The sequence below is a fragment of the Rattus norvegicus genome, chromosome 14 (genome assembly GCF_021556685.1).
Source record: "Rattus norvegicus strain SHRSP/BbbUtx chromosome 14, alternate assembly SHRSP_T2T, whole genome shotgun sequence".
Taxonomy (NCBI): Eukaryota; Metazoa; Chordata; class Mammalia; order Rodentia; family Muridae; genus Rattus; species Rattus norvegicus.
The window spans coordinates 33959882-33973243 of record NC_141547.1 but is presented as its reverse complement, the minus strand read 5'-3'; the positions used below and the strand labels follow the sequence as shown (position 1 = coordinate 33973243).

The 13362-nt window shown below is 43.2% G+C and overlaps 2 protein-coding genes across 29 annotated transcripts in view; one reads left to right on the top strand and one right to left on the bottom strand.

The window, feature by feature from the left end:
• The window catches only part of Fip1l1 (factor interacting with PAPOLA and CPSF1), a 60489-nt gene extending 55332 nt beyond the window's left edge, over positions 1–5157 (top strand). For all 23 annotated transcript variants that reach the window (XR_015636523.1, XR_015636522.1, XR_015636520.1 and 20 more), the window contains 2 exon segments: positions 1534–1671; positions 2284–5157. Coding sequence is in view for 17 of the 23 variants with exons in the window: in XM_087582479.1 (XP_087438605.1) it covers positions 1534–1671; positions 2284–2504 (359 nt within the window). In the remaining 6 variants the exon portion in view is untranslated.
• The window catches only part of Lnx1 (ligand of numb-protein X 1), a 102601-nt gene continuing 92521 nt past the window's right edge, over positions 3283–13362 (bottom strand). For 5 of the 6 annotated variants that reach the window (XM_087583776.1, XM_087583779.1, XM_087583780.1 and 2 more), the window contains 3 exons: positions 12352–12577; positions 4176–4334; positions 3518–3829 (listed from right to left, as the gene is read on the bottom strand). In XM_087583776.1, coding sequence (XP_087439902.1) covers positions 3694–3829; positions 4176–4334; positions 12352–12577 — 521 coding nt within the window. In that variant the 3' untranslated portion in view covers positions 3518–3693. 6 annotated transcript variants of the gene reach the window in all.

Here is a 13362-nt window from a genome sequence, read left to right as displayed (position 1 = left end):
GTTCTGTGTGTGTGCACATGCTTGTCCCCTATCGCCCCTTAGAGCTCAGAGGACAATTTGCAGGAGGAGTCAATTCAGTCGTCCTACAGTATGGGCACTGGGGAATCAAACTTAGGTTGCCAGGCTTGGCAGCAAGCACCTTTGCCCACTGAGCCATCCCATCAGGGAAGGGACTGCACTCACTGATAGCCTGCTCTCACCAGGCACTCTGTAAACGTTACCGCCGGTTTCACGGACACCTTGAGATTTAAGGAGTGATCCTGCATTCCCAGTGGCACAGGCTTAGAAGGAATGTGCTGCGTGTTTGTGTGCACGCGGCCACTCTGCACTGCCTGTCAGTGACATACTCCTTAGGAAAGAGCATGGCTGTACTCATGCATGTGCATGTGTGTGTTAAAACACGTTTTCATAAAGCATTTGACAGTCTTACTATATCCCAGGTCACTGTGTGCAGCAGTGTGTTCTGACACTGACCACCCCTTTCGCTAGGCAGTCACAGGCTGCTGGTCTGCTCCTCTCTGTGTGTAGCTTATGCTTCCCCTGAGCCTGTCATCCCAGGCACGTTCCTGAGCACCTTGTTGTTGCATACAGATCCTAATTATTTTTATTGAACATATTTTTTAAAACTAAAGCTTTTGACAGTATTCTGAAAGATGTTTATTTTAAATAACAGAATTGTCCGATACTGCGTTTTAAAATCTTGACTTTCGTGTCAGATAGAAAGAGGAAAAAGCCAGGCATGGTAGTAATGTGTGACCCCAGGAAGTAGAGGTGTCATTTGTATCCGTGCCTTTGGAGGCTTTAGCCACATGTCATCGTTAATGTACACACTAGACAGGGACAGAGGCAGGTGTGGGTGACGGAGCAGAGATGGCCGGGTTGTGTGGGCTGTGTGCGAATGCAGGTGTGACTCTCTCTCATGTTCATTCTTCTGCACTTGGTCGAAGTTGTACTATTTCTGCTAGTAAAAAGCAAACACTTAAAAATAAATTAACCTCTTTTATCTGCCTTTTACTGCAGAAGCCACTCCGAGCCATATGCTCTTGGATTCTTTTTTTCTTTTTTCTTTTTTCTTTTTTCTTTTTTTCGGAGCTGGGGACCGAACCCAGGGCCTTGCGCTTGCTAGGCAAGCGCTCTACCACTGAGCCAAATCCCCAACCCCTGCTCTTGGATTCTTTACTACATGGCCAGTGCTTTGCAGTTAAGATCCCCCTCCCCCTATATCTGAGATATATAAATATATAATTATAAAATGAGAGCAAAAAAGAAATATCTGTTGATTAAAATTTAAATCAACTACAGGTCACTTTTTCCAGAAATAAAATGTGACCTAATATGAAACCTCTGTCATTCAAACAGATATAACAGGATGGCATTATTTAGTGCGCTGCCTTAAGTGAGATGTGTCACTGATCTGTGACTTGTTCAGCAATTTCAAGCTCATGTGCTGGCTTATGTTGGGCTTCAGAAGCTCTTCCTTTTCAGTCAGCTAACTTAATAGTCCTGGTGTCAGCGTTTGCACTTCCGTTGCAGTGATGAAGAGCGATACAGATACAGGGAGTATGCAGAGAGAGGCTATGAGCGCCACAGAGCTAGTCGGGAGAAAGAAGAGCGGCACAGAGAACGACGGCACAGAGAGAAGGAGGAAACAAGACACAAGTCCTCTCGCAGGTTTGCTCTTTAATACTGGCCCAGGTCCAAATAGCTCACTGTAGACTATTCTTAACTAAAAGACCAAGAGCAACCTGGTGAAGCTCCTTCCTTACGAGCATCAAAAACAATCTTAAAATCTAACAAGGTTGCATTTCTTTTAATATCTTCCAGATAAAATTAGCATGGGATAAAAATAAGATGTCTGGTGGTTTTTGTTTGTTTTACATTATCTATTTGATATTGGGCATATGACCCAATCTTTATAATAAATATTAAAATGCTCTTTGACTTAAGGAAAAAGTTGGGGGGGGGGCTGTGGTCTTAAAATACATTAGAATCAATTTTAATTAATGCCCATTGTGCCTGAAAATTCACCCTATAAAACAGTATTTCCTGTCCCAGTTGTAAAAAGACTTGCATAAAGTCTTTCAGAACAAAGGGATGGGTACTGGAAGTCTGGGGTGATATGGGTGGTATGGATGAAGGGCACCCCAATGTAATCCATGTAAAATCTCATGCAGAATAATGCCAACATCAGAACGCAAGTCCATCCGAAATCCAGGCTTGCATTGGTTGGTGAGACCAGACTGATTTTGTCCCCGTTGTTAAACACTATTCCTTTCCCTGCAGTAATAGTAGACGTCGTCATGAAAGTGAAGAAGGGGACAGTCACAGAAGACACAAGCACAAAAAGTCTAAAAGGAGCAAAGAAGGAAAAGAGGCTGGCAGCGAGCCGGTCCCTGAGCAGGAGAGCACGGAAGCTGCCCCTGCCGAGTAGGCGCCACCTCTTATGTACGTCAGCCCCAGAAATAGATGCTATAAATCTCCTTATTTTTCTGGATAATGTTTAAGAAATGTACCTTTAATCTTGTTCTGTTAGAATGAAACGTTAACTTTTTCTTTTCCAAAATAAAAGTGTGCATTTTTTTGTGTTAAGTTAAAAATCTTTGTCTTGTAATATTTAAAGAATAAAAGACAAAAATTACTTTATATCTAAGAAAGTAATGTGAATAAGTCAGCAGGGGACTTAGTGCTAAGTTGGCCGTGTGTGCAGTGTGGTGAGGATCAAGGACTCACTAGCTTTCTAGTGAGCGGGACGCTGTCGGCAGGAGAGGTGCTGTGGTGCAGAAGCCCCTCTCATGTGACGTCAGGCTTCCTCTTACTGCTGTCACACTCCTCATCTTTAAGAACTTGGACACATTCTTGTTATCACAGTTTTGATAGCAGGTTTTCAGTGGTCCATAGTAACTAAATGGACTGTTTGAATCTCTGACTTTAGAGATGGTCTGAGGCACTTGGGTGGCCCTATGATGGAACTTGTGTGCTTCCCAGCAGGCACATGGACTGGCACAGCGTCAAACCACTTCATGGCCATCTGTTTGAACAAGGGTCAAGGGCTTCAGCTGCTGCTAACGTGTTTTCCAAGGCTCATTGGTAGCATAGAACGTGGGGTATTTTTTTTAATACCAGGTCCATATTAATAAAAAATAAACTCAGTGAGAGTAGTGTCAGATCAGTCATTCTTACTAAAACCAGAACTCCAGGTTAAAATCTGGACTAACCCCAAGAAGGTTCCAGAGCAGCGGTGGGGCTGGGAATGTGTGTGAAAGGACGAGGCAGTTAGAGCCACCAGTAAGAGGACTGCTGTCACTTAGAAGAAGATATTCATCTCTTGTTCAAATCCTCCGCCATTAAACTGAAATGGCCATAATGTGCTGTGTCTTCAACTCCACTTCTACCACATTTGACGTTGCCTTGAATTAAGTGTGGCATACAAACCATGTAAGTTTTTATGGGCTTTTTATTGAATTAAAAAAATAGAAACTTAAAAGATTTGGAGTGATGAGAAATCCTCCACACCAAATAAAAATTAACATTAGTTTTTATTTTTGAGAACATTCTCTGATGTGTAACTTGTTTTCATAAGTCATACTTTTTCTGGCTTTTTTTTTACAATATATTCTTTAAATATAAAAATCGACAAGATAAATACAATTTTATCTAGCCTATTTGTGGTTTTTCTAAGATCCATCATTGGTTTTATAAAAAAGTACCAGGCCAGGAAGCAATGGTGAGAGTAATTTTCCCTTTGAGTTCTTTGAGCATCCTCGCTAAGCAGGCGTGCATCATCCCCGACGTGCTTCTGCCGTTGACAGCAAGAAGAATGTCACCACATCTGAAAAGATACGGCATTGTGATCAGAACTGCTTCAAGCCTGAAGCGCCTCAAAGTGGACTTGGGTGGCCCTAGAGCTGCCATATTTGTCCTTTTTAGTTCTGATTTGATTTCCCTCTTCCCATAAATTCTCCAAGCTCCACGCAGCGTGCATCAGAGGTATAGGAAATTGCAAGGTGGGACCAAGGCCGGTTCTAGTTTTGGATTTCTCTCTACCTAGCTAGTGCTCTCGTGTCTTAATTTCTCACTCTTTAGGAAAGTATAAGCTGCGCTTTCTTCCAAGTGGGGCCAAGTTTTACATGTAGAAAGCAAAATACTTGAATATTAGTTTTCTGAGTAATCATTACCTAATTCTTCCATCATTGTACGCGGGTGTTCCCTCGACGATGGATTTGATAAAAAAAGGTTGGTTACCACTGTATTCTTCATAACCTCCCACAATGCAGAAGCCCAGGCTTCCCGCTGTGTTCCTTCGTAGTATCACATCCTTACAGTTATATAAGTACCTGAAACAGAATGTAATTAGTGGATGTACAGTTGAGTTTACTAGTTGTGACTCCTTTCATTCATTTTTTTGGGGGACACTTTTAAAATGAAAAATACTGCATATGTCTCCATCAGAAGTGACAGCAACTTTTTATGCTCTTAGTCAGCTTTTGCATTTGATCTCTCTTTTCCATAGCCAAATACCCTTTCAACAAAAGGAGTTAGTATTATGTTCTATTCATGTCTCTGCTGAGAAAAATGGCCACATATTTTGGTTAAGGCGCAGTAATGAATGCATGAGCCAAAAGTTGGATGTGTCTCAGTACTTCTTATTCCCCACAGTAGAACATACTGAGGGAATATCATTTTTATATTCTTGGGGGCTTACATAATTTGTAAAGAAGACAAACATTCTCTGAATTAGCGATTAATCGCAAGGACAATAATTTTAACTTATGCTAATGAACTTATACTCACACAGACTTAGAGAAGACTAGAGAAAGTGAATGGAAATTGGGCCATAAAATAGTGGAGCAGTTGTCGGACAGTAAGTGGCATAGCTGAAGCAGTCAGGGGAAGGGAAGGAGCACAGCTGGCCTGAGAGCCAGTACAGCCTTCAGCTGGGATAGCCGCGGCTAAGTGTGAGCAGCTGCACTACAGTAGACTGTCGGAAGATGGGGTCGCTCTGGGACCCCTTGTCTGCCGCATGTGTCTAGGAACTGCTTTTGACTGGAAGATAGTATTTTTTGTTGTTAGAATTGAAGATGTCTTGTTTATAGACTGTACCTTAAAATAATCAGTTGCTTTTTGATAATCAATAAAAATGATCTTGTGAAATATTAAGCAGTGAAGTTTGGTCATTAACACTGATTGCTGGCCTCTCGTTATTTAACAACTGTGATGGCTGTTCTTGGTTGCAGCTTGACTGCATCTGGAATTAACTAAAATTCAAGTGGCTGGGTTCACCTATGAGGGATTCTTTTTTCTTAATCATTTGAAGTGGGAAGACCCACTTCTAATCCAGATCTTCTGTGGAGATAGGAAGATCTACCCTTAATCTGAGCCACACTGCTGGCAGCCTATACAAGGACAGGAAGAAGGAAGCTTTCCTCTGTTTGCCTGCTTGCTCTTGCTCTCCCTTGCAAGTCCATTCCTTCACTGGCGCTGGAGACTACTTTGGGATTCCAGCGTATACTGAAGACCTTCTGAGGCTCCAGCCGCACGGACTGAGCGACTACTGGAATCTTAGACCTTTCATTGGCAGACGCCATTGCTGGACCAGCTGAACCACACAGCCTGTAAACCAGTCTAATAAATCAAACATATATATATATATTCATTCTATCAGTTCCTCTAGAGAACCCTGACTAATGCAATAGCCTTTTTCATACTGTTCCTTTCATTTGAAATAAACTCATTTTTTTGTTTTAGAAGCATTGATGTACCATACATTTTTTTCATTGAAATGATAAAAAAGAAAAACATAAATTTTACTTAGTGAAAACTCATTTCTACTCTTAAGTACTTGTACTTAATTCCCATAAACCTTCTGTGAGTAGCACACACATCCTGTAGGAGCTGAGCGTAGATGCCACACTGTTCAGTTCCAGTTTATCTGACTATAATAAAAGCATCACACATTCCCACCTTGGTTGACGTGTGCCCCTCACCCTTTTTTGGTAGGAAAGTAGTAATTAGATGATAGTAACTGTCCAGAGGTATGATCCACTCTTCCAGTCATAATGCTTTAGAACATATAAATACATAACTGGGTATATAGAGCAATCTCTGAAGCTGAGTTGCTTCTCAGTCTTGGACCATGGTTTTTGGGGGCGTTGTTTTATGGGGTTTTTTGTTTTTGCTTTGTTTTTCAGTATTTCTGGGGGCCCTATTTGACCAAGTATGTTGACCAGCTGTAAACACAACTATGTAAACATGCAAAACTGTAGTCAACTTAATATTAAATTACAAGTCTATCTGTTTGCTTGACTCTTCGTAGTGAGAAGGGCATTGGCTTAGGTCGACTTTTAGATACTTGAGTATGTGCCATGCTCTTGATCTTGGAGAATGAAATGCAAGGTCCTTGTCCTCCTGTAGCACCTACCCTTTTGTTTTGTTGTAGCAGCAAAACCTCATTATTTTAAACTCTGTCAGCATCAGACTGGTGAGTTGGGACCGATGACCGGTTTTTTCCCCTAGCATCACTTCATCGTTCACTGGGAAACCTGGCAGCTGGTTCAGATTGGTGACCTTTCAGATTGAGTGACTTTGCCCTCTGGATGTGAGTGTGAGCTTTTTCCTCCTCTGAGCTCATTCTTTTAAGTCTAATTGAGAAAGGTTTGGCATGGTATAAGGAATAGCAAGGACTTTGGTCATTTTTCCGGTAAGATTATGGTTAGGCTCATGGAAGTTTAACTCAAGTGAGCAAATTAAGTATGAGAAGCCTTGAGATGCTCAAGAAATGAAGGTTTGGAGCTAGAATGATTCCTCCGCAGTGAAGGGTACTTGTTGCTCTTCCAGAAGACCTGGGTTCCGTTCCCAGCACCCACATGATGACTTATAGTTATGTATAACCACAGTTCCAAGGAATCCAGATACCCTTCTCGACCCCTCCAGGCACCAGGTTTAAATGTGCCATACATACCCACATGTAGGCAAGACACTTAGAAATTATTTTTTAATTTCCTCTATTTTTCCTCCTATACCAATTTACTCAACTAAGTATTGCAACGTTGCCTAGATTTAAGTCAGGCTTACTAAGACACGGGAGGCATTGCCTCTTAAAAAACAAAAATCCAAAACAGAAGTTTAACGTTAGAATGTAAACTGTCTATTAGCCAAGACAGTTTCAAGCCCATGTCTCTGACCGGATTGGATCATAAGGTCCTTCCCATGGTGTGGAAGTAGCAGACATCATGAATTGATTCTCCAAACTTTGGAATATTGCATTATGTTAGCCATCGAGAATTTAATAATTTTGCATACTGTGGTCTTAATTTGACCTATTGTCTCTTTAAAAAAAAAAAGTTCTCATCATCTTTATATTGGAAATCCAAAACACAAATCCAAAAAACCACGTCTGTATATTAGTGTATTTATAGAAGAAAAACAATGGCCAAGTTTGGAAAACAATAGATTGGACTTATCTTGAGAACAGAAAGTTGATCACATAGCCAGTTTCTGTCCTTTTTCAAAATGTCATCTCGATTTTGTTAGCCCTGTCTGCATAGTTCAGCTAACTTACTTGTAAACATTACCATTGTAAACTCTGGGTAGAATCTAGAGATCCTTCCTCGTGAGTAACTCCTGGATTAGGGATCCTGTGTCATTCCTTGCTCTCTGCTAGCACTCTGCTACTGGGAGCCATTCAGCTCATGAACAAAGTGTCTGTCTTTAGTTGATGCTTAACCACCTGGGCAAAGAACTCATCCAATCCAGGTGGGATAAAAACATCTGCTCAAATGGTGCTCTAAGTCAGTGGTCTGCAGAGCTTTCTACGGTAACCTTTTACTTTATAGTTCGTGATAGTAGGCACTTTTCTAAGGACATCTTGTCCTCTAGATTCCGAAGTCAATAAAAGGCTTTTCTCAGTACATAAGGGATTCATTGTTTCATCAGTAAATGTCTACTGACCAGCAGTTCCAGATCTTCTGAAATAGTTATTTTTGGAAGGGTCCCACCATTGTTATAGTAAACATTAAAATGCATCATTTTACATGATTAAATATAGGTAGGCTTGGGGGCAAGTGTTCAATACGTTTTTGAAAATAACTTTTCTCTTGAAATGCTGTGGCCATTTGGTTTTTGATGGATGGGAGTTTCCAGTCTCATAGGGAAGGTGATTGGAAAAATGATGGGAAATAAGGTAGCAAGCAGTAGTGAAAGCTTTCTGTGCCATCCTGGTGCAGGGCTCTGTTACGTGAACTCCTCCAGAACACTTTCTGGGAGAAAACAAAAAAAAAAAAAAAAAACAAAGACATAAACCAGCTAAAGCTAAATATAGGCATTTAATTTAGCATTCTTTTGGGGATACTTCCAACTTACTAATGCATCGTGATTAAAATCATAGCCTAAGTCGGGAGTGGGAGGCTCGGCTCAGAGCTCAGCCATGCAGCATGAGCAGGTCATCTGGCAGCTCTGAACCTTAGTTTTCTTCTGAGTCACAGAGCATGTGATTCTTGACTGCAAAACACATGTGAAGCTCCCAGAAGCAGCTCTGGTCTTACTCGGGACTCATATGCATTAGAGCCTTCGTAGCTGCCCTTACATTGCATGTCTTAGATAAATCAACACCAGGGGCCTAGCTCACGTTCTAAGTGTCAACGTTTTTAACTTGGGGAAGAAAAAAAAAATACTGATGCCTGTTTCTTTCCCAAATAAAGTATGTCCGGGGCTTCAGGAGAGGAAAGGGTTAAATTCTTAAGCAAGAAGAGAACTGAGTTAATGCGTATTTCTATCATGCTAGTCCAGATGAGAACATGCTTTGAAGAACTTCCAGATGTGGAATGTGGGCCCTGAGAGTCAACAAAGTAAAATGTTACCAGTGGTCTCTGAATGGCTGGTGATAACTGGATAGCTGGCAGAAAGTCCAGCTGCTACAGGGGTCCCGCAGCAGACGGTGCTATCAAGGAGCGCACAACTACTAACACTCTTATCTGGTTTTCTATCACCTACTCTTACTCCTGGCTGTTTGGTTCCACACAGGAAATGCTAGCGAGGCATAGTAAGGCTACCCATGGTTTTCTTGATTCTAAGCCGGCTGCTGACACATGCTTCTTCATTGGGTCCTAGAGGTCTTTAGGTAACTAGCAAGATTGTATATTTGGACAAATATCCTTTCTCATGCTTTGATGAGTGAAAGGTAAAATGTATTTGCAAATTAGACATTTCTGGGCATGTATCGTAAAGGTTTAATTGTAGTCTAAATCTAACATAGAATTAATTATGCCAAGGTGTGGTTTGGAATCTCTTACTCTAGCACTTCCCTCCTGTGTCTGGAGACATGTAGGATAATGCTGACGTGTAGGTAAGGGCTTTGAGAACTCAAGATGACAGCTGTGAGAGGATGCCCACCCCCACCTCACCCCAGTCCCCACCCCCACCCCATAGAAACTGATGCTGTACCCCTGAGATGAGGCTAGGACAGGACTGAGACCTGAACAGGGTCAGTGTCGTCATATTCAGTTTCGTCTGGCAGAATGAAGTAGATACGGTTTCCTTTGTGTTAAATTCACTATCAAATAAACCAGGAAACCTGGAAGCAGAGGCCATCATCATAAGCAAAATTGAGTTACCACGTGTGAGGGAGAGCTGGCAGAGGGCCAAGAACAACAGGAAATTCAGCAGAAAGGACCCTGTAGCCCACGCTAACCACGCCAGAAGTGGGCAGGCAGGTTTCCTCAGGTTCAGCTTAGCAGAGAAGAAAGATGTGCAAAGCAGTGAGAACCCAAGCAGATACCCACATGAGAAAGAGGAGCCTAAGTATGGCAGGGCATCATGAGTGGCCTGCTAGGCTGACCTCAGATGGTTATGGAGAACTCAGACACCCTATACCTGGAATATGGCTCTGACCCTTTCTCTCACCATCCTTCAGGAGACAGCTGCCCAGGAGGAAAAAAAAGTTCCACTAAAAGATATTTGAACCAACCGAGCTAATAATGCTACATAAGAGAGCAGGTGGGGAGAGGTAACGGGAAAGAGATAAGGAAAGCCACTCCCTAGAAAACTGTTACACAGTGAAATGCCTCTATGGGCTATGAAATCGATAATTAATCACACCACTGTGATTTAAAATACCATGCAGCAATTGCTCTGAGTGAAGAGCAAGAACCCAGTGTGAATGAGATTTCAAAGATGATGCTAGGCATGGTCATGCATGCCTATAGTCCTCATACGTGGAAGGCAGAGACAAGAGCATGGCTGTAATTTTGATGGCAGCCTGGGCTGTGTACCAAGGCTTTGTCTCACAAGGAGTGGAGGGTAGAGGGACGAAGGAAGGAAAGAAGAAAATCAAAGACAACACGCTGAGGAAAGCCTCTCAAATGAAAGTAGTCACAAAGGAGCAGCCATTCAACGGAGTGACAGGGAGTGGGGCAGCTGAGGAGCACAAGCCAAGCAGGCAAACAGAACCAAGAAAGTCGAGAAAACAACCAAGAGCCGATATCCAGGGCACACATCTGGGGTCCCCAGAGAGCTGAAAGAACTGGACAGCTCTTCTCAACACTAAGGACAGGTCACGTGTGGAGGGAAGGGCATGAGACAGCTTTGTCTTCACACAGCTTGACCCTGATCATCACAGGTGCCACCCCTAAAGAACCAAATGTGACACAATAGTGTGATATCCACCTAACCTGCCACCTGCCATCACAGATGTGGCTCGTTTAACCCATCCGTGCCAGCAGTGGACACAGGTGGTGCACTGACTATCGTGACACCCCAAGTCAATTTTTGGGTTTAATTTTCAAGCTTTGGATCATAAGAGCTCACAGGTCACTGCTGTGTTTGAGTGAATACACTGATACCTAGGCTGGGGCCTCGAACTACAGCCAAGCCCGGAAGCTTTTGTTCACGGATGGCCTATGGCTGTCTTTATGCTACAGCAGCAGAGTGAGCAGTTGCCAAGGCCCTGTGCCCTATAAGCCCAAGCCCAAGCATTTTGCAGAAACAATCAACTTCTGACATAGACAGACTTTCCCTGGACACAAACTCAGGACCTGGGTAATGCTGGTTACTTCTGAGTGGACTAAATAAAGGCCCAGGAAGGAGAGCTACTTCCCGCTCCCTCTGCTCTGGTACCTCTGACCAGAAAGGCTCCAAGGGTCTGAAGTCCCTGTCATCTCATGTCCTTTCACTCTTCCTGACAAGTGCAGAGAATTGCTGCAAACGCCAGGTGGCTCGCAGGGGAAGAGAGGAGCCATGGACCCAATGCTCTATGCCTCACGCAAAGGAACACTGAAGAGCCTAACAAGGGAGCTTTCAAACAAAAGCTATAAACAGACTTGGGATTATAGTTCCAAAATTTCATTTAAAGGAAGTTTACTCAATATAATAGTCTCCTGTTTGGCTATAACAGCTATAATTTGCCTCAATACTCAGTGTTCTAAGGACTTTTAAAAGACCTACTTATGCAGAAAGTAATGTTAGGAACTTGCGGAAACCCCAAAGGGAATCCAGGCCAGCTTGTAGCTACTAAATAAATAAGAACCATTTCTACCTTCAAGAAAATGTTTTAAAACCAAGTAAATACCTTGCTTCCATTATTTCACCTGTTCTGAGGGACCTAACACTGGCGACACCCATTTTGAACGTTTAAGCTGCGTACTTGCAGACAACAATCTAAAGGCCAGCAGATCTTCGCTCTGTTCCAAGGAAGCAAACGTTAAATTTACCCGTCCTTTAGTCAATTCATGTACAGAGCCATTTTGTGGAGATCTCTCCAAATCCTCTGAATCCATCGTGTCAGATAAGTTTATAGCTCATTGCAAGGCTCCCATTATACCTCAGAAAAATGGCAACCTAGTTGCCCGCTAAAGAACTTTCCAGACGAGTCACTGAAAAGAGATGTTCTGAGAAACATCACCAGCTAGCAGACTCTTAACTCTCTGAAGCCACGGTGTTCCGCTGTGCTGCTGTGTGTCTAGTCAGAGCTTCTAGAAGCTTCAGAGCAGGGCCACAGCTGGCCTGCAGCTCCCACTCATACCCGTGCGAAGAAGAAGCTTGGCATGAGCAGATGCAATCAGTTCATGAGTGTGGAAACACAGGCTGAACTTCTGTCAGCCAGCTGACCCCCCCTGCTCCATGAACCATCTGATAAGTACAAACACTTCAAGAATACCTAGAAGTTTCTCTGTCTAGACTTTCACCTCCACCCTGAGATTTCTATATGGATTTTCATTTGCCCAAAGAAGACAGTTATTTCAGACAGCCCCACAGAGAAGACTGGGTCTTAGCAAGATGCTAGTGCCCATGAATCAGCCCAAGACAGTGAAAGAGTGGCTTAAGAAATAGAATCCGTAGGGGTGTTGAAGTGGGACTCACTGTGGTAATTCCAGCCACATGACCCAGGATGGGGACCAGTCACCAGGCGGGGTCACGTTGTGGTTGGAGTCCAGGGCTGCTGGGCTGCAGTCTTCCTGGGTCTCCTGTTCCTTGACTTCCAAGGCTTTGAGTACCACTGAGGAGGGTGTGCTCTTCAGTATGGCAACGGCCTCTGTCCGGCTGACCTCTGTGAGCTCAATCCCATTCACATTCAATAAAATGTCACCTGAGGCCAGAGAAGCAAAAGCAACCTCACTGAGTGCAAATGGGATTCTGCTCGGTGTGACGGGACAGAGGCTGACCCGGGCGCATGGGCAGGGTGAGGAGAGGTGCATCTCTTCAGCTCACAGAAACCCGAAGCTGGGTCCCATTTAGCAGATGGCAGAGCATGTGGGACTGGCTTGTTGGGAGTCTCTAAGGATGGCCTAACATCCTTAAATAGCTTCCTTTACTACTTAACCCCAGGCAATCTGCAGTTTCACTCTTTTAGTTTCCATTTTCTTTAGCACACAATGAGAGCACTTGACAAAAGGCTCCAGTACCTGTACAGTCTAGCATGTAGGACACTACCAACAAACAGGGACCGGAGCAGGAGTTTAGTGTCTGGCACAAGAGCCCAGAGCTTTCACAGAGGTGGGGTACAGTCACCATTTCTAGTCAATGCATCTCTGTGCATGGCAATAGCTAAGCACGACTCCTATGGGTGACGTGCTACAAGGAATCTCACTAAGTCACTTCTTGTCTGAGGTCATTCTTCACCCCGGTGCTCGCTGAGCTGCAGGAGAAATTAAGATGGATCTCCCTGCCCTTGCTCCCTAATCTTTCAATTGAATCTCCGGTTTTTTGTTTTGCTTCTTATACAACTTTTTTTTCATACAGAATAATTGAAGACAGGAGGAAAATAACAAGGGATGTCCTCAAATGCTTGCAGACTTAAAAAAAAAAAAGAGAGAGCAACACCTTTTGATTGTCTGCTTAATTCCTGTACTATGCCACACTCAAGGGAACATA